The following is a 25,717-nucleotide window of genomic DNA, read 5'->3' as shown; positions in this document are numbered from 1 at the left end:
ATATATTTTTTTCACATCTAATTTAATGATGAGCATGGCCTCTGAAACCAATTTTTACCTAATTAAAAAAAACCTTTATTTTAAAGACATCTGCAAATATCAGCCATGTCAACCATGCATTACTCAAAATCAACTATTAAAATAACTACCTATTGACTTGAATTTTAAACTTTGTATTGCATTGTTAATTTGATATAGGAAATCAACAAATACTTAAATAGAGCACATTATATACAAAGGACTATGATAGATATGATCGCTTGTCCATAAAAAACCTGTATTCTAGGAACACAGAGATATACATGAAAATGTCACAATATTGTAGAATCTCAAATCTTTATGTCGTGGATCTTTATCTCTGCCATTCCTTTCTTCTGGCTATGTTGGCCTAATAAGAGAAGTTTTTGCTAATTAATTTAAGGAATACTATGAATGCTATGTAATTTACTTATTAATTTAGTTAAAATGAACAAACTCTGAGCAAAAGATAACGGACCAGGATGACTCAAGAAAAAGTTTGAAACTTTTAACTACTAAATAAATTGAAGTTGTAGTTAAACAACTTCTCCCATAGAAAACATCATGCCCAAATAATTTCCAGATGAGTTCCAAGATGATAGCCTAAAGTTTAAGAATCAGTTATAAATTACTTTTCCATACTATTATCTTCCATTAAGAACCCATGACTGTCCTGACATGGGTTTCTATTAAGGGGATGAATTGTCACCATTCATCATTAGCACCCACTCCTTTTCTCCTTCCTTGCATTTTCTGTTTTTTTCTTTATAGTCAGCAAGAATCATAAAGGACTTTTCCATGGTTTAGAGTTTTTTTTTTCTCACCAGATTCTGCTCATCTCTCTGTCCACTTACACAGTATTTTGTAAAGAATCTATGGGTGACAGAATGCTGCTCAGCACCTCAGAATTAAAAAGATAGTACCTTCCCTCAAAGAGCTCACAGTCTAACCTTGTTGCTGCTGTAATATGGGATGGATGTGATAATAGAGTGCTATTGAAGCAAAGAGGGCTTGATTAATTCTTTCTGGGGAGCTGGGTTGGGATGGAAGCAATTAACATTGAACTGAACAGAGAAGGATTAATCAAATTTCGAGAAGCAGGGAAAGAAAAAAAAAAAGGAAAAAGCTGGGTATTTCAGGAAGCAGGAAATGTCTTGAGGAAATCACAGAGGAATGAGTGTGCAGGAGGGCCTCTATGATGAACAGTGGATGAAATATAGAGCACTGGAAAAGTGTGGCCAGAAAGGAGGCTTAAAGAAGTATGTTGATATCAGATAGTGAAAGGTCGTAAAATACCACATATTTGTTGAGATCATTCCCTCTCTGATTTTTCTCAGTTTGAGTTTCAGTCTGTCTAAAATTCTTAACTCACCTTCAATTCTCAGATGAAAAATTTCAGGTTTGCCTCTGTTAGATTTGGTCATATAGTTCTTCCTTAGTGCTGAAAGAGACCAGCCTTCATCTGGTTAATTATTAAGAAGCAGCATTCTGAATGACCTCCAGCCATTCTAGGCTTTTAGAGAATGGACTTGATCTCAGTGTTTAAGAAAATTAAAAAGTAGCTCCTTCCTATATAAAGTGTTGGGGATGCTCAGCCTCATTAGCAATCAGGGAAATGCAAATTAAAACTACAGTGATATACTGTTTTAATGTCCATCAGATTGGCAAAAATTACAGTCTGACAAAAAGTTTTGGCAAGGATAGGAAGCAGCCAGAACCGGCAGGCAGGAACGTAAATGGGTACAGCCATGTTGCAAAACAATTTGGCATTATCTCATGATTGAAGATGTTCATACCCTGTGATCATCAATTCCACTCCTAGGTGTCTATCCTAAAGATCTCTGGCACATGTGCACCAAGAGACATGTGCAAAAAATATCCATAGCAGCACTGTTGGTGATAGCAAAAAACAAACAAAAAATTCAAACTGGGAAAAATCCTAATATCCATCAACTTTGTAAGTATATCATGGTATGGCCATAAAATAGAATATTATGTAACAGTGGAAATTATTATATTGAAGCTATAGCAATGAATCTCAACAAATTATAGGTGAAAAATTGCAGAAGAATATACTTTACAAGATTTATATAAAGTTTAGAAATGTGAAACTGAATTTAATGTTTAGAAATACAAAGGTGATTAAAAATAAAGAAAAGCAAGAGAATGGTAAACACATTGCAGCATAGTGTTATCTTAGGGTGAAAAGGGAAGGAGATGGGGAGAGATATGCAGGGGACTTTAAAGCTAGTGGTAATATTCTTAGGTGGTAGGTACTCTGATGCTTCCTATATCACAATTTTTTATTGCTTATATATATATTTTAATGTTTTATGTCTATTAATTTTAAAGCATTAAGAAAGGTTGGTGATACTTGATCTAGTCTAGTGTTCTCATTCTGCTTTCACACATAAACACATTTTTCAGAATGTAAAAACTGAGGTCCAGAGAGATTAAGCAATTTAATTGTTCAGTAGAGAATGCTCATCAGTGACAGCCTGGTCTCAGACTCAGCAGAGTACTTTCTGTCATCTTTTATTGCAACTCTCCCATTATGTAGATTCTGTCAGTCAATTAGAAGTGCTGCTGTTTGGATTCCTGCCTCAGTCTTTTTCACCCCTTCTTGTAATGTACTATGCTCTCCACAGTCCTGCCAGAGAGAGCTTTCTAAATGCAAATCTGATCATGTCACTCTCTGGCCTCAATCTTAAATAGCTCCCAGTAGTTTTCAGCACACTCCAGATGCTATAGTGCGGCATACAGAGTTCTCTGTGACTTGGATTCTGTCTGCCTTCTGAGCCTCATCACTCATAACTTCCTGCATTTCAGCCGCACCGAGGTATTTGCTATTCCTGGAACACTACCTCTAACATACTGCTCCCTCCACCTGAAACTTCTCTTAACTCACCTTTTTGTCCTTTAAGACACCCCTTCTTTTTTTTTATTTTTTTATTTTTATTAAGGTATGATTGATATACACTCTTATGAAGGTTTCACATGAAAAACCAATGTGGTTACTACATTTACCCATATTATCAAGTCCCCACCCATACACCAATGCAGTCACTGTCCATTAGTGTAGCAAGTTGCCAGAGATGCACTATATCCCTTCTCTGTGCTACACTGTTCTCCCCGTGATCCCCCACACCATGTGTACCAAACATAATACCTCTCAATCCCCTTCTTCCTCCTTCCCCATCCACCCTCCCACACCCCTCCCCTTTGGTAACCACTAGTTCATTCTTGGAGTCTCTGAGTCTGCTGTAAGATACCCTTTCTTAACTGGCCCCCTACCCCTAGTCTGAGCTGAATGCCTCCATAACACCTGGAGCTTAGATTTGTAGTTACACTTATCACAGTGCTATTGTCCCTTTTATTTGTTTTCAATAGCTTTTGAGCTTTATGAGGGCAGGGCCAGTGTTGGATTATATTCCTAGTGTGTGGCACAGTGCCCACTACATAGGGTTCGTTGAATGAATGAATGAACAATTGGATATCACTTTACACAAATCCCAGACACAGTTTGAAGTTGTCACTGGTTTGCTAGATTCTCATCAGCTCTATCCCTATTTATAAAAACAGGAAGAGAGTGGCCGGGGGCGGTGGGGGCATGGAAGTTCTGCCCCCACCCTGCGCCTTGCCTGGCGTCTCCTCCATCTGTCTGCCCCTGAGTTGCATCTTTTACAATAAATGGGTAGTAGAGAGGAAAAAAAAAAAAAAAAAAAACAGGAAGAGAGAAAAAGAAAGAAGGGTAAGAAAGGCAGGCAGGTTGAGGGGTGGAGGAAAAGTATTGAGGGGAAGGAAACAGGAAGGTTTGGAAGGGAAAGGAAAGGTTCAGAGGCTTATTAAGATTTTAAGCTGAGTGCCTGGAGATTTTAATGACAGCCTGGATTTCTTTCAGGCTTGTGCTGATGTTCATGACTTAACTATCCTGACCTTTCTTTTTTTTATTGTTGTAAATTATTTATTTATTTATTTATTTATTTAATTGATTTTGGTATCATTAATATACACTTACATGAGCAACATTGTGGTTACTAGATTCTCCCCATTATCAAGTCCCCACCACATACCCCATTTCTGACCTTTCTTAACCTTTTTGGGAATTTATCTTCTTTGGCTGATAATTCTATCATTTTTCTCTCTTTACATTAGGAAGCAAGAGCTTTCAGGTAAAAGGGAAATGGTGGATAGCTCATGTTGATCAGGGTGGCCTTGGTTTTTAATTTTTACATCTCACTCTGCTTTGTACCAGATTACAGCTCTCTTGATTGTTTCCTGTGGCTTAGAGAGTATATGTAGATCCTGTCTTCATCTGGTGAGCTACCAGGAATCTTAATTCTAAAACAGGCAGAATTTGGGCTGTTCAGGTTGAGTTCTCTTTCAGGAAGAATTCCTATAAACTGCGGGTCCAAACACCTTTCCCATCCTCACCTTTGTGAGGGCCAGAGCACAAGAGTCACTAACTGTGGCTTCATTCATTTGATAAATATGTATTGACCATTCTTTCTGTGCCTAGCATGGTGGTCACTGTGAGACTGATGACTAGCCTCAAAGAATTCACAGTGTAGTGGGAGAGCAAGTAAGAAAGTCAGTCATCATCTTACTGAGATGAGATAGGCATGTGTAGGGTGTTATGGAAGTTCAAAGAGTGTGTAGGGAAGGCGGCACCAAGCTCTTTAGGACAAGGCATGTCAAGAGATGTTTTCACTTGAGCTCAGTCTTGGAAGACTTTAGAAGTTTGGGGGTTGTGGTAGGTGGTCAGACTTGAGCAAAAAGTATGGAGGCAAGAGAGAACATTGTGCAATGGGGAGCCATGGGAAGGCCTATAGGACTTCAGGGAAGTGTATGTATATATGAAGATGTAACAGGAGACAAGACTGGAGCCATAGAAAGGGACCATATTGTGAATGACATTTTCAGTATTAGTAAATAAAAGGGATTATCAGTAGAAGTGTTTCCATTCATCCAGTGTTAGATGTTTAGTATTTCTCTTACTATTGTCTCGAGCAATCTGAATTTCTGTCATGTTTTATTATTTCTTTTTATTTGTTCTTTTTATGATACCTGAATTTGGAGCCCTCTTTCTTTTTATGTTTTAGGTGACTCCACTTTGAGTAGCATCTAGTCAAACCCTACACCCAAGCATTGTGGAATGGATGATGCATTGCTTTTAAGGCAGCTTGGAAGGAGGAGGATTTAAATGACCTTCAAAGACTAATGTCAGGTCCCCATGTCAATGCCACTGCAATTCATGCATGCATGGAGAGTGGGAAAGGGAACTTAATTATGGAGGAGGGGAATTGTAACCCTGCTTGAATGGGTATTGAAAGTCCTGGGCCCGCCTCTTAGTCTCAAAAAAGGACTTTCTTATATTGGCTGCCAAAGAGGTCAGAGGGAAAGCCCAGATAAATACCATCCTCCCTCTGGGGTGTATGAGTCTGTCTTATTCTTTTGCTTCCACAGGTGCAAAGTAGATTCACCAAGTAGTATTCTGATCTCCACTGAACAGAATTTGGCATATTATTGTCCTTTTCCAGAAAATCAATTCCTTTAGAGCATAGAACATGGCAATTTTAGGTCAGCAGGCATTTAAAGACACCTTTTTAACTTTCAAGGGCTGGTCTAATAAGATACATTTTGTACGAAAATACCAATGTTACCAAGATGAGACTTGAATCATTTAAATCTTGAAAGGGGTTTAGTTTTAGCTGCTGATGCCCCTTTTACCTGTGGAATTGCTTCTTGTCTTTTAACGGGGGCTGTCCTCGAGGATTGTGATCATCATCAGATAAAAGGCTCCATCCATTTTTTTTGCTAACTTTTGGTAACTGTTCAGAATCCATTACAGTGTTTGGGATGAGGGAACCCACAGTGACCTATGTCATTTCCTTTCAGACCATAAAACAGCTTTCCATAGTTAGCCTGATGGCAGTAGAAGCCAGCCTTACGTAGTCAGGAACTTCTCCAACATGGCTACAGTCCAGATGACCAAAGGAGTTAGTAATAATTACCCTCCTCCGTTTCATTAATTTGTTTTGGGAAGTCGTTCAGTGAGGCAGAGCTGCACCTTTGGCTCATTGATAAAGGCTCTGAACAGGAAAATCTATCTATTTCAGTGAAATTCAGAGTTGCTGAAAACACATGATGCCCTTCAGTACTCTAAATAGAACTTTTCTACTTTGGAGGGAAAGTGTTGCACAAACATGGCCCCAGTTGTTACCTGTACAACATATATATATTCGTACAGGTCTTGCTATTTCTAAAGTCTGGAAAAAGTTCTGTTATCTAAATAAAATTTTAATTTTTCTAAATATATTTTCATATCTTAAATCAGTCCTTATTGGTAGATTTTTGGTAGAAGGTAGAAAAACAGTCTTAATTCTTCATCTGTGTAAGCCTTTCACAGACCATGGCAGAGCCCATTTTCAAAGCAGTTCATAGAGATTTATTCCCTTGGTCACCAAGAAAGAGTAAGAACCAAAGAACCAGATGGCTGCTAAGGGAAAATGTTGTAACAGTAAACTTGAGAGGCTTAGGGCCAGAGAGTAAGGAGAGTGAATGCTTGGGGGTGGTCTCAGGGAGCTGTAATTGGTAGTAACAGAATGGAAATGAGGTAATGAAAGTTTTAGACTACCATACCAAAAATACTCATCTAACATTTTGGCTTAGAATTGTCTTTCTAAATAAAGCTTTTGTGATTATTGGAATGCCACAGAATTCATCTCTTGGCTTTTGTTCCATGAAGGCATTAGAATTTAAAACAGACCCTTTAACATGATTTATTGCAGACAAGAAATACCAGTTCTGTCAGGGCAGGTGGTATTTAATTACCCCTCTCTGTGGGAGCGGGGCTTATCCCACTAAAACTGTTTGTGGGTGCAATCACAACAAAGATCCATAAAGTACAGCTAGCCCTATATATAAATATAAACATGTATTGTTTTTGTTTTCAAAGAGTCGTGAGTTTCTTGCATCTTTCCAGTATCAAAGATTAATTTAAAATATTAGTGCTGAAAAGATTAATTTCAGATATTAAATCTACCAGACAAGAATACATGTACATATTGTAATTACTTCCTTTTCACAGTTAAAACAATTAGATTATTTTTAATGAACTATTTACATTTAATAATTTTAAAAGACTTACCTTGTCAGTATCCAGCATATGCAGAAAGAAAAGAGGAAAACTCACTTCTGTTATAATTATCTTTACTTGGACTAAAAAGGAAAAACAATTTTAGAAAAAGGGTCAGAAGAATATTATTTAAAAAAAAAATATATATATATATATATATATATACACGCCACTTGACCCAGGAATTCCACTCCTAGGAATTTACGCTAAGAATGCAGGAGCCCAGTTTGAAAGAGATATGGTTATTGCAGCACTATTTACGATAGCCAAGAAATGGAAACAACATAAGTGTCCATCAGTAGATGAATGGATAAAGAAGATGAGGTACATATACACAATGGAATATTATTCAGCCATAAGAAGAAAACAAATCCTACCATTTGCAACAACATGGATGGAGCTAGAGGGTATTATGCTCAGTGAAATAAGCCAGGCAGAGAAAGGCAAGTATCAGATGATGTCACTCATCTGTGGAGTATAAGAACAAAGAAAAAACTGAAGGAACAAAACAGCAGACTCACAGAACCCAAGAATGGACTAACAGTTACCAAATGGAAAGGGATTAGGGAAGATGGGTAGGAAGGGAGGGATAAGGGGGTAAAAGGATCATTACAATTAGCACGTATAATGTAGTGGGTGGGGACACGTGCTACTCGAGGATTTGGTAGCTGTGTAAGGTATATTGAGTTTTACACAGAGAAGACAAGTAGTGATTCTATAGCATCTTACTACGCTGATGGACAGTGACTGTAATGGGATATGTGGTGGGGACTTGATAATAGGGGGAGTCTAGTAACCATAATGTTCATGTAATTGTACATTAATGATAGCAAAATGGAAACAATATATGTATATACACACATAGAGTTTAAGAATCAGCTATAGGAATGTGTTTTGGTTCATTGTAAAAGAAGATGAAAGATTAGGAGCTTTTAAGAAAAAAAAAGTCCCCAATGACGAGGTTTGATGAGCTGAACAGTGCATAGAGAATGAAACTTAAAGTGATTTTCAGGGACCCTATAGATAAAAGTAAACCATCAGAAGTGACAGAACCCCAAATGCCTAGTTGTTTGAAAACAGGAGTTTGTTTGAGAAGCAATAGCATCTGAACATGTTATCTGAGGCTGGCACTTTAAATAAGCCAGTGTTTATGTTGTTTAAAGTGAAAGATGTGAAGTCCTTGAGCAGCTGGCTAAAATTGGGTGTAGAGAGGGAGAAAGCAGTGTGTTATCCTCATTAACACCATTTCAGTTCTAGGGTAAATATGCCAGGAAGGCTTTCTTGTGTTAGCATGCAGTCTTTTTTCAAGGGGGAAGAAACTAGTCTGCGGTTTGGGTGGCACTTGTGTATTAAAATGAGAAATATGGCATATTTGTCTAATTTCTTGGTTTGGGTGTTTTGTGAAGAGTCATTGTGATGTCATGGAAAGTGCAGGAACTTTGGGTACAGAAAGCCCTGGGTATAAAAGCTGACTGTGTGGCTTTGATAAAGTCACAGAACTCTTAGTTTTAGTTCTCTCATCTGTAAACTCAAAATGCTAACTATTTACCTCACAGAAGTGTTTCAAAGATTAGAGATAGATGGGAAAATGTGGGTAAAATATCTGACACATTTAGGAATTCAACAAATAATTTACTAAGCAGACACTACTAGATACTTTTTTTTTTACCTTTTTATTATTATTATTTTTAATTTTGTTATCATTAATGTACAATCACATGAGCAACATTGTGGTTACTAGATTCCCCCCATTATAAACTCCCCACCACATACCCCATTACAGTCACAGTCCATCAGCATACTACTAGATATGTTTTAAGAATCCCACTCTTTGCTCCATATAGCTGCTGTTACTACTACTTCTGTAAAGTATAAAGATATTTTTTTTTTCAGTTTCTGTACTCAACCAGTTATTCATTCCAGAAATCTGTGATACAAAACAGAATGTACTGACTTCCATAAAAGAGGTCCTACATATCTCTTCAGCGCTTTTGGAGAGGGAGAAATGACTTCAGACTAAAAGAGTGAAGGAAGGCTTCTTAGAAGTGGTGACTTCTTTCTTTGTGCCTTTAAGATGAAAGGATTTTTTTAAAAATGACAATCCAAGTAATAGTCCCTTTGAGACTATTTTCTTTCAAAGTACATAAAATAAAAATACTGAATTGACTCTTAACTGTGATTTGGAAGACTGATACACTTTGTCTTAATCCTTAAAATTGGCATAATGTAAGCAGAGGCTATCCATTTCTTCCTTAGCATTTGTCCCCACACTCATGGAGAGCCTGTCTCAGAAAGTAAGAGGCCCACCTACTACTTGGCCTCCACTGAGAACAAAGAAAAGGTGGCCAATTAGGAGAGCCCTGTGTGCAGTGCTCAATGCTGTTTGATTTGACCTGCTTTTCTTAAATTTATTGTATTACCACTAGGAGATGAGTCCAGACAAACTCAGCATTCCTTTGAATTAGTAATAACGGGAGCTGTCAGTTACTGGGTACTATGAACTCCTCTAGAAGAAGGCTTAGTTATCTCATTTTATCTTTAGAACCATTCTTTGAGGTAGGTTTTATTTTCCCCATTTTACAGATGAGATTCAAAGAGATTAACTAGCCCAGTTGTATAAATAGCTCAGGGAATCCTTGATTCCCTTGACTGAACATGCCTCTGGGTTCACCAAGCTATATTGATTTTTGAATGTGACAAGCACTTATATAAATATTGCTTTAAAAAAGAAATTTTCTGTCACTGTTCTCAATTGTGACCATTCAAAAAATGAATTAAATGTTATTCAAGTATGTTACATGCATATGGTGATGATATCCTACCTATTTGCAGTGCTTTCTTGTTTGTTTGACTTCAGGACAATTACTTTTTCCTGTTATTCCTAAAAGTACTCTGTGGTGTACACTTATTGAAGGTAAATTGAAATTAATCTCTCTGTAAGGACTTTAGAGTTCCTCTTTGGTTGGAGGCCTTGCAAAACTAGAGTGAAAATCTGTCCTGACTTAAGAGAGGAAGCACTGGGGTGTGATCCCTGGGAGAAAGAAAATAAAGTAAGCTCTGTGTTTACCCTGGCTTTCTGCATAGATGTATATTCTAACTATGGAGTATGGTGGGGGATCCCAGTCAGAGCACATTAGCCTTGCTGAACTGAAAAGATTGTACTTCACAGGAGGCTGAAGCAACTGAAAGTGGGAGGCCGAATTCTAGAAAGGAAGGAACTTTTTTTTTTTTGAGAGGGCATCTCTCATATTTATTGATCAAATGGTTGTTAACAACAATAAAATTCTGTATAGGGGACTCAATGCACAATCATTAATCAACCCCAAGCCTAATTCTCAATAGTCTCCAATCTTCTGAAGCATAATGAACAAGTTCTTACATGGTGAGCAAGTTCTTACATAGTGAATAAGTTCTTACATGGTGAACAGTGCAAGGGCAGTCATGTCACAGAAACTTTTGGTTTTGATCACGCATCATGAACTATAAACAATCAAGTCAGATATGATTATTCATTTGATTTTTATACTTGATTTATATGTGACTCCCACATTTCTCCCTTATTATTATTATTATTATTTAAATAAAATGCTGAAGTGGTAGGTAGATGCAAGATAAAGGTAGAAAAAATAATTTAGTGCTGTAAGAGGGCAAATGTAGATGATCAGGTCTGTGCCTATAGACTAAGTCTTAATCCAAGCTAGACAAGGGCAGCAAAACATCCACGGATGCAGAAGATTTCTCTCAAAACAGTGGGGGTGAGGCAGAAAGGAAGGAACTTTGCAGAAAAAGTACTCTAGAAATCTCCTTAGAGTCCCCTTGAGTCTTGTTGAACACACAGCATACCTGGGGTCAGACTCCATGAGGTTGGGGAAAGAGTGACCAGGAAGATGTGAGCTAACTGGTTCTCAGAGCAGGGAGGTGTTTGAGTTTCTACCAGCCAGAGTGAAGAGCCCAGGCTGCTTACTGGGAGCATCCAGTAGATACTGCAGAGGAGCCCATATGTTTGTACTGAGTCTAAAATAGCCATAGAGTAAAGGCTACTCTAAACTAAACCCACTGTAACAAAGCTTAAAAACAAGCTTCAGAGTTACCAAGCTAAACCAAAAGTAACTGTCTACCAGAACAAAGCCCAACACTCTTGAAACCAAGGCAACAATGCTGGATACTCACCATTGTAAAATCACAATGTCCAACATCCAATCAAAAGTTTCCAGAATTGCCAGGAAAATGTGGCCCATTAACTAGGAGAAAAACCAGTCAGTAGAATCTCAGAAATGACAGAGGTGATGATGGAACTGGTGGACGAGGATATTAAAACAACTATTATAACTATGTTCAAGTTTGTATAGGAAAATAGGAACGTACTTGTTAGGAGGTAAATATTTTAGCCTTGCAAATAGTTGAGTATGGTTCCAGTCTCTCTAATTTTTTTATATTTGTTCTTCCAATGGTGTTGATGGTTTGGTAAAATTTGAATATTCTCTTAGAAGTCTGAGTTATGAATCATAGCATTTTAGGGTTGGAAAGAACTTTTAAAGGTCATCTTGTCTACCTTCTCATATTATCGAACAAGAACTATTATATCTCACTGATTCTGATATGTACATCTTCTTCATATTTTAACATCTCTTGAATCATGATGCATCTTAGAATCAGTGGCATCTTAGATTTGATGAAATACATTAGAATTGTGACTTTTCTGTTAGAGTTCAAGACTTCTGCTTATATTACCTTGCTTATATTACCACCTCTTGGACAACCTTTCCCTCTTTATTCTTTATATCCAAATCTTGCCCAGTTCAGATATTTATTTCAGCATATCTGCTCAGTCCCTTTCATTCACAGTGATCTTTTCATCCTTTCTATTGTCATCATTGACTGCATCATTCATCTGATAACAGAACTTCTGTTTATTTCTATATTGTTACTTAACTGTGCTTTTTATGTCTTCTGAAGTCATAAGCTCTTGGAGTCGAGGGAGAGACTTTTATATTTCTTTGATAAGTACTGTAATTAGTAGTTACCCATTAATACAACCTGAAGCTTATTAATAGTGTTGTTTAATGTTTCAGAGAACATTTAGAACAGTGCCTGACACATAGTTAAGTGCTAGATACGTGTAGAACGAGTACTTCTATTACTATTACTACAATCACTACAACTATTTGTTGTAATTATCTATTCAAAGCCAGGCACTATGTTGCATTTTATACATGAATTATTTCATTTTTCTTCACAACAACCTTATAAACTAGGAATCATTATACTAATATAACAGATTAGGAAACGACTGAGAGATTTGACCGCTTGCCAAGGCCCCAAAGCTGTATTTTGGCAGTAGTGGATTGAAACCCACACCTCTGTCTCTTCATGTCTGTGCTCTTGCTGCTCTATGCCACTGCTCATTAGATTTTGAGGGCTTTGGTACCTGCCCAGAAAACTGAAGGTAGAAAGAAAAGAATGGGTACTTACTTTCTCCTTTGCTCAAGGACTTTTCCTTTTAAATGCCATGTTTTGAGTGGTGAATAGACCTTGTGAGAGGAAGGAGATGTACAGCTGCCCTTTGCTGCTGACTCTTAGTTGCTGGCGGCTTGACTGTTAGTGACAGATGAGTGTGTGACACTTTTTCAGGAGTGAATTCTTGTTACAGCTGGCAGAATAGAATAGTTGATACAGAATTGCATGGCAGTTTGTTCCATAATTCCACTGTCTGGTGTTGAGATGTAGTTGTGATTGCTAGGTCTCTCTCCTCAAGTTGGTATCTGAATAGTCATCCAGGACTGCTGCTTCTGCCTGCTCCATGACCACACCGTATGTTTGCATATTGCCCTCAGCTGTCAGCCAAACATTTTGCTGTATTTCCTTTTTTTTTTTCCTGGCCTTTCTCTGTTATGTAAAGTTGGTTTCTTTTTTGGCCTTTCCATCCCAGGGGAGGGAGCAGTTACTGCAAAGAGAAGCTTGAAATACGAAGTGAGGCATCATAGAGATTAAAACGAATGATTAGACAACTGGCAGGATGAAATGAGACTTACCCGGTGCCTGATGTGTGATTCAGCGCTGTCTCCTTCTGCCCTCATTTCTAGTAATCTTGTAAACTGATTTGGTGTGCTTTGATATTTTGTTTAGTTTTGTGTTGGTGTTTGTTTTTAGAGTAGCTTATTGCTTTTCATGTCTACTCCTGTGTGAATTTAATGCTCAGTTGGTGACTGTAGCTGAAGAAAGTCTGGCACATGAGTACCCACAAATTAGTTAGGGATAAGATTTCTACATTTATGAGAAAAATCACTCATAATTTATATTTATCTTGTCAGATTAAGCCCATTTAGTTTGAGTGTTTCAAATCATTCCATTTTGATGAATTGGGGATTGGTAGAAATTGGCATTAGATTGGGAAGGTAAAATGAACTTTGTGTCTATCTGTGACTGAAAGTCATCAATGATAACATTGTAGACCCTGTGTAATTTAAGTGGATACATGACAGGGAACTTGGGCCAAGGTGGAGATATAAGAAATATTTTATGTGAATAAATCTTTTCTTTGGAGCCCAGAATACTTTGCAGACAAAATCTTGGTTACATAGAGCATCTCTTGAGCATTTTTTAAGTGCAGCTCACAGCTGAACTGTAAGGATGAATTGAAAAATTTTCCCCAATTGCCAGTCATCATTAGAGTAAGAACTAGAATCCAGGTTTCCTACTCACAGTTTAAATGCCTTTTCTTTTGGACAACCGCATGGATCCTACTAAAAAGAAAGCCTAATTTGGGCCATTTAAAAGGCAGTTTTCTAAGGAATAGTTGATATTAGGAGAAACCAATTTTGAAGGTAAAAGTTATTCCCCCAAGTTTAGCTGTAAGAGCAAAGCTATGATTAGAGCCTGAAGAATAATAAAGGTAAGAACAAAAGGTGGTATTACCCCCAAAAGATAATAGAAAGCTATAGAATTGTCAGATGTGCTTGATATATGTACAGTGTGCTCAAGGAGTTAGATACTGGAGTTTAGAAGTCTTGTTTCTTGGGCTACTTTCTCAAAACCAACTCAGGTTAACAAGGATCCTTAACATTTATTGAATGTAAGTCCATAGCTGGTGTCATTCCTTTATGAAATTGGAAATTTTTTCTGGTCTTAGATCACAAGTAAGCTCTTTTTCTTGGTTCTCCCAGTCAGATACTTTCTCTTTCCTCCCAAGAAGTACCATTTCTGTCTTGCTAACTCTTTTGGACATTACTCTAGTGACCTTAAACTGATTTGTCAGTAATTCCTTGTGTTTGGAGAAAGTCTGGCTGTATTTGTAGGTTCAGCCCCACCCTGTATTTCAACAGGAAGTGGGTGGGTGCTTAAGTCTATAATAAGGCATTCCTCCTTGTGGTGGTTGTATGGTAGTGAGCACTGCTATATGCAACAGTAAATTCATACTTCTTTATACATTTTAGTAGACAACCTTAGATTGCAGTGAGCCTGTGTTACCATTTTAAAGTCAAGTGATTGTTTAATTTTTCAGTCGAAATTCTTGAACATCTGTGGACTACATAGTCTTTAATAATAAAGAAATTTATATCTTGAAAGAGGAAATTGGTCTACAATGTAAAGCTCTTCTCATATGCCCCCATCCAAAGTGCTGTTAACTGTATGTAGGACAGTGGGAAATGCTGAAGTGAAAGCAGAAGTCCTGATTGCCACACATACAACATTCCCACATGTTCTCATCCCCTGCTACTGCTGATCAGCATCTTGGGGGTTTATTTCAAAGAGGAACTGCCTTGAGAAGCATTTCTGTTGTTATGCTTATTGCTATAGTTCAGATACACTTGCTTTTGGATGTGACCGTAGAAATCTGCAGGTGTTATCAGTGACCTTGACTCTAAATGAAGCATTTATTTATTTATAATAAATAACTGGTAATAAATAACACTGCCAGAGTGAACATTTATCTGTCTTCTATCCTGTAACAGAAATTCAGAGTGGGATACAGATGAATGCAGCTTCTCTCTCACATGCAGCCTTCCTTTATTACCTTCTTCCTTCCACCTTCTCAGTCCCCACTTGTCACTCAACCCCACTCCTGCTCCAGGCTGTCCAGATCAGAGTTGTGAGAGTTCAGTGTGTCAGGTGGATATCAAAGTCTTAGTTTTACACTTGACCAAATGTGATATTTAAATATTCCATGGTAACTTCAAATATACAGACTTGTAGAATCTTACTGTTTGAAGGGACCTGAAAGAACACTTCATCCCATTTCCAGTTCAAAGCATGAATCCTGTTATACTGTCAGTCTATATTGACAGTTGAGACGGTCAGTATACTGCGAGTCTATGTCTAGGAAGGGATGCCTGAAGTCTTTTATTTGTTCTCAGACTCATTCTCAAGTCCTTTAGGCTGAAAATAACCCGGAGTAAAGATGGGGTTGTTGCTGAGGCTGGCTGGGTGTCTGGAACTAGGCCAAAGCCAGTTTTTCCTTTGAACTTCTTTGGGTAACCAACTCCCAGATCAGTCTGGGAGCCTACCAGGGTATAAATAACCTAACCTCAGGGCTCTCTCTAGAACATCCTTTGGACCATTCTGGTGCTACATGAATCTAGATCTGGAGAAGGGTTTGATTCATGGCCATGATCCACCCCTTTTACAGTCCCTGGACCTGTGTCTACCCTTGTGTTCAGAATGCAAGTGGATATTGGCCAAGCAAGGTTATGGAAGTTTAGGTAGAAGCAAATCCAGGAAATACAGAGCTTCTTAAAGATAATCTAGGTTAGTTTCTTTATTTTGCAGATGAGGAAACTGAAGCCCAGAATGAGAATTATATTATCTTTGATTGGGAAAGCATTGTAGATGTCATCCAGTCTGACCTCTCAACATAATCATCTTTTTACAATTTAGGACGGTCTCCCCCAACATGCCTGATAGCTAGTCATCCAGAGGATGGTACTGGAGAATTTATAACCTCTGAAGAGAACCCATTCTAATACAGGACAGCTCTAATTAAAAGGACACAACTAAATTGTAATCTGCTTCCCTGTAACTTTTACCTTCTGAGTGGTTCTAATTTAATTCCTCCATGTAATATCCCCCAAGGTTAGACCTTCTCAAATCCCTAAATTAGTAAGTATCACATAACACATAATTTCCCTAATCAAAGTAAGGTATAACTGAGAAAGAACTTTATTGATTCTATAAAAACAGGGCATTCCAGTCTTTCGTGAATCCAAAACGTCTTTTTCCAGACAAGAGATCCACTATTTTCTTGCTTTTCTTCACTTTATCTTCATTTCTGCCACTGGCATTAGCATTTAGTTCTTCTCATGACACTTGATAAATAAACATTTTACCACTTTGTGAGCAGAACTGTGCAGAACTATGAGGATAGAGTAGCAGATGGGGCTGAAGGGCTGGACTCACCCCTGCAACATGCCTGTAGTTTCTCAGTTCATACTTGCTGGCTGTGGTGGGCCTCTCCATTTCTCTTGTCTCATTTTTAGCCTGTGAAGAGTTTCCCGACTGGTCTTCTTACCTCCAGCCTTCTACTGCCCAAATATAACTTGCTTCTGTTAGAATGATTTCTCTAAAATGCAAATTTGACCATGTCATTCCCTGTAATTCAGTAGTTCCTCAACACCCAGTGCTCTACAGATTTTCCACTAAGTGGCTACTTGATGGTAGAGGAGCCTTTCTCAACTGGATTTCCATGAGAGAATTAAACCCTAATGCCATTAGTCATCCATTGTATGTAATGTATAAACTTTTCTCCAGTGCATCAGACATGGTGCTGGTTATGTACAGTCTTGAGGAAAATTGAGAATATAGTCTGATCACCTTCCTTGTTCTGTGGTACAGATGAGGAACCCAGTATGAAAGGGTGGAGGAGAGAGAATGTGTTCTTTAGGATGTCCAGAAGCTGGCCAGGAGCAACTCCAAAAAAAAAAAAAAAAAGCCAAGTTTCATTGAAGTCTAAGGTTTATAAATTTTTGTGAATATTACATTCTTTTATATAATATATCCATGGTTAAAAGTGTTTAAAAATATTTATCAATGTATAAAATTGGTTTTACAGGGAAATTCGCCTAGGGTCTGTGGAAGTACAAATAACTACCTTTTTTTTTCAAGTCCAGTAGTGGACATTTTATATATGTTACATTATTTAATGTCTCTAGGAAAATTGCTCAAGATCCCACAGCTAGTAAGATATCAGTCAGGGTACTAACCTAAGTATGTCTCAACAACACAATTTAAAGCAGAATTGTGTCAAGAGCTTGGAAATCTTTGCCCATTTCTGAGTTTATCTTCACCAGAATGTAGGATTTTTTTTCTTGCACAAGTTACTGTTGTCGTTCAGATCATGCATAATTATGTACATCTTATGCAGGGTATAACCAACCTTGATTATCCAAAAGAAAAATGAGCAGTGATGCAGGTAACTCCATATAACGGAATCTTAACTCTCTTTAGTGACTCCTAAATATATTAAATGACTTTTTTTAGTAGCCGATTTACTTTTCTAATTTATTTGATTGATGGATATTGACATATTGTCATTTCTTGGGTACTCTCTAGCTGGTTGTGGGAGCTGATTTTTTTGGCAAGAGGAAGCCATCTTGCTATTAAAAACTTGGTTCTCCAATAAACACCGACAAATGTAGAGTTGACTCAATTTGTGCTTGCTTACCCAAAGCACTTGGGAAAGCATAAATGCTGAAGTACCAAGGTGTTGAATGTTGCCCCTAACCCTGCTTACTTAGCTATCTGGAATCCAGTTTTCATTAGGTGTCGGGAGAATGCCCGGAATGCCCTGGCAGTGGCCGTGTTCAGTGCAGAATTTCACGGGGAGGGGGATCTGGCTCCTTTAGCTCCTCAGAGAAGCTGCAACAGGTATTGAAAGGATTGCTGATAGAGGGAGCCACAGTAGCTGTTTTCAGTCATCTCTGGCTGCATCCTTGAATTTCTGGTTCTTCCAGAAAGCTTGAAATTTGAGAACCTAAGGGCTTCCAGAGGATGGTATACAGAGCCCTGTGAGGTTCTTTATTTGTAACCTCCTGCCTCCTTTCCTATTCTAAACTCTCTTTCACCATGTGTTACTAAAGATTACATTTTAGAACCTGATACCTTTTACATTAGGTAAAAGAGAAGAGTTAGACTGGAAGGGAAAATCCACTTTGGATTAGAAAACCTGTTGAGTCAACGGGGAACTTCGCAGAGGAACGGAATGAAAATTATTTCCTTAGACAGTAGACAAATATTCAGGAAACACCTCTGCACCCAAAGATAGGCACAGCTGCCACACAGTGCCTATTATAGAGGGAGGTTCGAAGTTATAAGCAAACAGCTGATTCTCTTGGTTCTTGGTCTGTTGCTGTTGGTGACAGGAAATCTTGTTCCCCACGCTGCTGGCTTCCTGTTTTATTTTTACTTTTAGCAGATCAGAATGTCCATAACAAGGAGCAGTTTGTTCCAAAGGGTTCTACTACCCCTTTGAGCCTGGAGAGTTTTTTTTTTTCCTTTTGGTCAGACAGTATGTTGGTTCACTTTTAAGATGTTTCACTTGGTTTAAGCATTTTATATTCATAATCAACTTTTTTGGTGATGAGCTGGTGTTTTAAGATATGATGTAAGTAAACCTCTGTTCTTTTTTTTTTTTTTTAAGTTTGTAATATTGGGGACTTGGGTATGTTATGTTTATGCTTTACCTTTGGTTTGGTGTGAGTTTGCCACTTACCCTAGAACAAAAACCATCAGGCTGTTTTAGATTTTCTTTACTTTCACAAGATAACAGAAACAGGACCAGCCCAATGTGCCTTGGCTGTAGTCATATCCATTTTGTTGAGACTAAACCCTCCTATCCTTGTAAAGCTGTGAATTTGGTAATCTAAATCTAAAACAATAGCTCAGCTTGAACCTGAACTGCTAGGGGATTTCCTAGGGAAAGCGGCTGAGGCGAGGGGAGGGAAGGGAACAGGATAAGAAACAGTAACTGGAAGGTTTCCGAATCTGCTCCAGACACTTCCTGATGTCTCAAGAGCCTTTTGGCCCAGGTGTGCTGAACCGGATGGGAGAGAGAAAAGGAGCTGTTGGGTAGAAGAGAAAGGACTAAGGAATTTTACAGCGCAGTTTGCTCAGCATCATGTTTAACATATTGAACATGTAAAATTTTCCTTGATGTCGTTTGATTCTGTCGATTTACAGACTAAACTAAGCTTTAGTATTGTTAATAGATACTGGTAGCCAGTTACGCATTCACAGTCAAACATCAGGGAAGAACTGGGGGAGTTATGTCCTGATGTAGATCAATGGAATCACTATTGACAATTTCATTGTGGAGATTATCAGATGAAAAAGCTCTTTTCCGATCCTTTTAATTGATCATCTGGAATCTGATCTGTCCTGGTTATGGACACCCCGAGGATAGGATCTGTACCATCCAGGGCCTGTTGAATGGGCTGTTTTTCTGACCATGCCTCTTTGCTTCTGGAGACTCTTGTTGGTTGGAGCATAGTTGTTATTTTAAGGTTTTTAGGTTTTTATGCTGCCTGTGCAACTCAGCCAGCAGTCACCAGTTGAGAATTTCTAAACATATGCAGTAAGCCTTCTAATAGCTAATCTTAAAGGGGCCAGGGGGTAGGGGATGGTAAAAAAAGAAAAAAAGGGGGAGAGAGATTTTTAAAAGTTGTTTTAGATCAGAGCAAGCAAAAAGGGAAAAAAAAGACACACATAGCCCTAGTGTGCCTGGAATTTGTGGTTGAGTAATACTTTCCTGTTATTTCTTTTTTAGGTTGTTTTTCATCATTCAGAACATTGCCTAAAGCAGGTCCACCATGCCGTTAGTAACGAGGAACATTGAGCCAAGGCACCTGTGCCGTCAGACGTTGCCTAGTGTTAGAAGCGAGCTGGAATGCATGACCAACATCACCCTGGCAAATGTCATCCGACAGCTGGGCAGCCTGAGTGAGTGCCGCCGAGAGCCTGTGCTTTGCCCTCAGGGGTCGTTGGTGCTCTTTATTTAGTTTCCTTCTCCTCCTGTGTTCCTGTTTCTCCCCCGTCTGCCTTCCCTAGGTAATGCGAAAATGTATCCCACCCGCCTCTCCCCAAAGAGAGGTCCCTTTTTGGTACAGATTCTTCCCCTCAACCCTTTCTTCATCTACCACCACCCTCTAGGTTCCCTCCACCTCCCTCTACACCTGCTTCAAAAGAAATCTGTGGGAAGGGTGGCAGGAAGGGCTGCAGCAGAAACTGCAGATGGAATGACAGAGCAGAATTCTCTATGTAAAGAGCAGTGTCTTGGGTTGGTGAATGTGCCTGTAATTGCACGAGCTGTTCGATGTAGCCTGACTTTGTTGAAGCTTTAAATGTGCCAATAGTCTTTATCAACCCAACACCCCCCACTTTTCTTCCCAAAGAGGAGTAAAGCAAACATGCCCTCAGAGAGATTCTGGCTGACTTGTCTATCCCGGTACATATTTAATTGTGCTGCAAGCCCCCAGGTCCAAGTTCAGGGTACAAATTATTTTTGCAGTCTCCGGGGTCTTGGGAGTTTTGCAAGCTGCATGAATACACTGCTACAAATTGTAGCTGGAGCCATTCTTCTCTAGGAGGAAGATGGGGGTTAACCCAGTCTGTTTTGGAGTTGGGGAAGAGCCAGTTCAACTACTTTTTTTTTAATTGACAAGAATGAAGACACTGTCATGGGTGGGGTACATGCATGGGTTCCTATTTTATTTTGACTTTGCTTGAGGCTGAGGTATGGGAAGGGCAGATGCTTGGATTAGGCTCTGCGTTTGTCTAATGCCACTCTAGCTCCCATAAGAACCTCTGTCAAAATGCCATTTTGGTGATCTTCCTTAGCAGAGGCATCTTGGCGTGAATTATTTCAGACACTCAACCCTCCTGTCTCGTCACTGCCTTTAGTGAAGGCAGTGGAACATCAAGAAAGCCTGCATTCCCCCAGATAGTAATAGGCCCTGCCTTTAAAATAGGGGCCTGAGGAGACAGAGCTCTGTGACCAGATGATGTATGAGGTCTGAGATTCCTAACCAACACCTAGCTCAGAGGCCATTTCAGTTGATCCATGGCTTAGGGAAACCTGAATGGAGTGTCATGAAGAAATGAAACCCTGCTGGTGCCTGTCCTGCACAAAGGAACATTGGCAGCAGTGCAGCTGACAAGAAAGCACAGGAAGGCTGCAGAGAGCCTTACTGTTTCTTAAAAGCATAATTTTTACTTCTGTTACCCTGAGAAGGCCAAATGGGTGGAAGTCAATCACACACTGGTTCCTTTTCAGTAGGACAAAGGACATCTAGCTAATGATGCTTCTTACTTTTACTCAGCAGGAGTTAAGCTCTCTCTCAGGTGTTTTCCAGGGTAGTGTTGATGGATGCCATTGTTCACTCCCCCACTTGTGATCAGATTACTCTTATCTTGAGGAAGCTGATCCAGGGGCCAGGGTTGGTGTGTGCGTACAGAAACAAGATTTCCTCACATTGTGGAGGTAACTGACACTCCGTTCATCCAATAAACATGTATTGAATATATTTTATATGCCAGATGCTGAGCAGATACAGTGATAGTAATAAGTGGTCTTTGCCTTCTAGTAGCTTAAAATCTACCAGAGGAGACAGAAATAAATAATTCTTAAGGAGAGAATGAGAGGCCAAGAAGAGAGTTCACATTTGTTGATTGCCTACTTTATGCCAGGTTTTAATAGGATCTTGACATAGATTATCTCATTTAATCCTCTTAATCCTGTGAGGGTAGGTGTTGGTATTCCCATTTTTCAGATAAAGAAAGGAAGGCTAAGAAAAGTAAGGTAACTTGCCTAGGAAGACAACAGCCACTAAGAGGCAAAAGTCAGACTTCCTAAGAATTTCTCAGCTCTGTCCCCTACTCTCTGTTTCTGCCAACACTGCCCTAGTTCAGATTTTAGTTGGCTCTCAACTAAACTATTGGCCTAGACTCCTCTGGCCTTCCTTTTTCTGACCAATTCCTTTAAATCTTTAAACCTAAAAATCTTAGAGCTCTTGAACCTATACCCTTGGCAGAATGGTCACCCAAAATGCAATTCTCACATTTTACTTTTAAAATTCTAAATTGTTTGGATATTTAACTGTTAAGTCTGTGTTAACCTTTGTAATATAAAAAGTGTTTTAAAAATAAGTGTGTAAATGTTAACTGTTTATTTCCCCTGTTCCTCACTATGGAATTATTTAAGTTCCTTGGCCTGGCATCCAAGACTTTTCAAGACCTGCCTTCCTTTCCATATTCACCTTCTTCAGTTCATCTTCTCCCATTTGGCAGCCTTTCTAAAAGCTTGTTTTAAAGTGAAAAGGGAGGGAAAAAAAGGGAGAAAGGAAAAAAGAATGAATTATCATCTACCTGTAGTTTTTCTGAGACAGATCATACTCTCTCATACTTCCATGCAGTGTCCTTGCTGTTTCCCTTCCGTGGCAAGACCTTGCCATCCTTGTACCTGATCTTCAAGGCCCCATTCAAGGATCTCCAGCTTGGACTAAGTGATCCTGTGAGCTCCTATTACATGCCTGCATTGTTATGTACCACATCATATTGAAAATTATCTATGTTTATTATACTAAATTAGAAGGTCTTTGAAGGCAGAAACCATGTGTTCTTTGTCCTTGAATACCAGTGTCTATCTTGTATAGTTCCTGGTACCCAGTAGAAGTTTGGGAAATGTTTTTTTAATTTGTACTCTGTCCCCTATCCCATGCTTTGGTGAGGAGAATACAGGGAAGGAATACTTTCTATGGGGATTGTGAGCTTGGCAGAGCAGGGTAGGGAGGGTCAAGGAAGGCTTCATAGAAGAGGTTACATTTGAACTGGGTCTTGAAAGATGATGAGGATTTCATCTAGAGAGGGATGCAGAAATGGGCTCGTATATGCTTCAAGCTAATGACCCTAGTCTTGTGTATTGTACTGCAACCAGAAGTGCTTCATGTAGTAGGGAAAGTCTGATTATGGAATGGATAAAAGCACAAAACAAAAAATTACGCAGCCACGGATTGTTCCATGGTAGCATATCCAGAATTTTTATTTTGCCTCAATGCCCTGAGATTGGCATTTCACATATTAGGTTGCCTTATCTTAGGAAATATAGGCATAGACAGCCAGCACTTTTGAATCAGTGACCCAGCCATTTCAGGAGAGTGGAACCCTCACTTGGGTCATTAAGAAATCATGCTATGATACTGGGTTTTCTAACTGAGTGCAGGGGGCCATGCCATTAGGAGGCTCCAAGACTCCTACTCAGACTTCACAAGAGCAACCTCACATTTAAAAAAATTAGTTTTACCTGTTCCACTTTCACATAAGATTTTTGTTGAAAGAGTTCTGCTATGGAAAAAAAATTAAAGCCTGCTTCTGGAATCTTTTGCAAAACATGATTGATAACTATTACTAATGTCCTGATGGGCCTATCTTGGTAATCTGAGTGAGTGAAATTTAACTCTGTATAAGGCACTTCAGTTTTCTCCTATATAAGTATCACACTTTTGTTTTCAGAGGTTGAAGTAATTTTTAGTACTTAAAGAATAGAGACTGACAGATTTCTGACTGGAATTGTATTTTACATTTCCTCTAAGCATAACACTTTGGATATTTGGATATTCACATTCTTAAAAATCATGTGATTAGCAATATAAGGAAGTATGTCTTGTAACAACTTAACTATAAATGTTCATTTAATCCTATGAGAATTTGGTGAGGCATAGTTATCCCCCATTTTACAGATAAGTAAACTGAGGCTGAGAGATTGTGACTTGCTGAAGAGTACACAGGTATAAATAGAAAGAACTGAGACTTACATCCAGATTTTCTGATTTGAAGCCCACTGCTTCTTCCACGTATCATCTTCTAGTTCTAAATATGGCTAGGGCCTGATGTGATGTGACAATGGGGAAGCTTTCGTACCACTTCACTGTCTTTTAAAATAACATTCTCATTGTTACCTTTTTATTTGTTGGGGCTCTTCATAAGATTTTATCGTGAAAACCACTGTGCCACACTAAGCCACTACTCCCACTAGCACTGCTCCTTTCACTAAGAGCAGGAAATTCTGGGTACTGTCTTAGTGACCTAAGGGTAAGCTGATTGGGGGTTTTCTTTTCCTCCAGAACAGCTGGATGGTTAACAGATCATTTTGAGCCTGGTTTACTTTCCAGACATGATGTTGCATGTTTTTCTGCTTTATACTTCCAATCATAGTTTTCCATTACCTGGGCGAGCATAATACAGTATGGCTTTATAGGAACTTAGCTATATTATGGACAGAATCAGATAGGATCCTCAACCTGCAGAGTAGAAATGCAGCTCATTAGCATATTTGAGTCCTTTGGGCCCAGGAGCTTCCCATGGTTGTTTAAATCACAAAACCATTCAGTATGCAAAGACTTGCTCCTTCCTTGATTAGAGACTCCTTATTGACTAAATTTTATGCCAGCAATTCAAAATATGCTGTTGATTGGTGTTATCGTTTACTCTCCAGGTTACACTGGGAAGGTGAACTGTAGTTTATCCTGAAGGTGCAGTTTGGGCCTTTTGGACTAATTTTTCCCCTCAGGTGTGGACTGAACATCATAAATGTAGTTCAGAAGCTAAAAATCAGAGCCTACTTTAAATGGTTCTTAAAGAAATTATTTTTTGGTTGGGTACAGTCACTTATGCCTGCCTTCACCTTGCAAGTAAGAAACTCAGATGGCATACTTATTCATATGCACCGCTTTTCATTCCTAGCAAGAATGTGTTTTGTGGCTTGGAATGACAATATGGAGGTAGTGTCAAATTGCTGTTATGTTTCTTTGGCTGCAAATTCTCCTTGCATTCCAGGGTTGAAAGTATGGAACTCTTTTCTTTTTCTAAAAAACAAGAATTGTGGAAAGAGACCACTGGTATGTTGTTTTTCAGAGAGGGCTTGAAAGTTTCAGCTTTTCACTTGTTCCCTGAGATGTAGGTTTGAAGGATTATAGCCGAAAGCAAAGACTTTCAAAGTTGTAGGTTACAATACATAAAATAACCTTTTTACCCCTTAGAAGAAATTTCAAGTCTCTGCTGTGAGTTGTTGATAAGTTCAGGGCCCCTCGAAGATACCCCAACTCATCATGGTTGTTCAGTATACTTTTGAGATTCCACTGAGGATGTAATTTCTTACTTTCATGTTAATTGTAGACACCTAGAAGGTCCTTCTAATTCTCGGTCTGTTTTCCAGAACCATTTTACAAGATGCTTTTATGGAGCAGCAAGGGGCTAAGGGCTATAGGCTAATGTGTAGACATATTGTCTCCTCTTCCAGGATTAATTTTTGGTATTACACCTTTTGATTTGATTCATCCTGCTTAGAGTTTCATGACTGTTTACAGTTTGCCAAGAAGACTCGGTTATAGAACATATGCAGACCCCCCCAAGCTATGGAGGGTATGTCTTTATCTCCACGAACAAGCATCCAGCCATCTTAGGGTTATAGTAGATGTGGGTGTGTTTAGGAGGAAGGGAATACCATCTTTAGTAGCCAGTTTTTCTGATCATTTTTATCACTTTGAGGCACTAGTGACTTGGTTTCTTTGTTCTTTC

At 38.8% G+C, this 25,717-nt stretch overlaps 1 protein-coding gene and 1 long non-coding RNA gene across 3 annotated transcripts in view; one reads left to right on the top strand and one right to left on the bottom strand.

Annotated features, from left to right (window-relative positions):
- Positions 1 to 18,379, bottom strand: part of LOC118972321 (uncharacterized) — a 45,514-nt gene extending 27,135 nt beyond the window's left edge. The window contains exons 1-3 of the long non-coding RNA XR_005061227.2: positions 12,629 to 18,379; positions 11,327 to 11,397; positions 7,169 to 7,239 (exon numbers count right to left, since the gene is read on the bottom strand). This is a non-coding gene — a long non-coding RNA (uncharacterized lncRNA). The remainder of the gene's footprint in view (positions 1 to 7,168; positions 7,240 to 11,326; positions 11,398 to 12,628) is intronic.
- The window catches only part of WASF2 (WASP family member 2), a 66,549-nt gene that overhangs the window by 27,335 nt on the left and 13,497 nt on the right, over positions 1 to 25,717 (top strand). The window contains exons 1-2 of one of the 2 annotated variants that reach the window (XM_037017713.2): positions 18,617 to 18,752; positions 19,914 to 20,086. In XM_037017713.2, coding sequence (XP_036873608.1) covers positions 19,957 to 20,086 — 130 coding nt within the window. In that variant the 5' untranslated portion in view covers positions 18,617 to 18,752; positions 19,914 to 19,956. Of the gene's footprint in view, positions 1 to 18,616; positions 18,753 to 19,913; positions 20,087 to 25,717 lie in introns of those variants that run through there. The other variant, XM_017675326.3, reaches the window with a different exon arrangement.

This window comes from Manis javanica, chromosome 4, assembly GCF_040802235.1.
Source record: "Manis javanica isolate MJ-LG chromosome 4, MJ_LKY, whole genome shotgun sequence".
In the NCBI taxonomy this organism is placed as follows: domain Eukaryota; kingdom Metazoa; phylum Chordata; class Mammalia; order Pholidota; family Manidae; genus Manis; species Manis javanica.
This window is presented reverse-complemented; position numbering and strand designations above follow the sequence as displayed.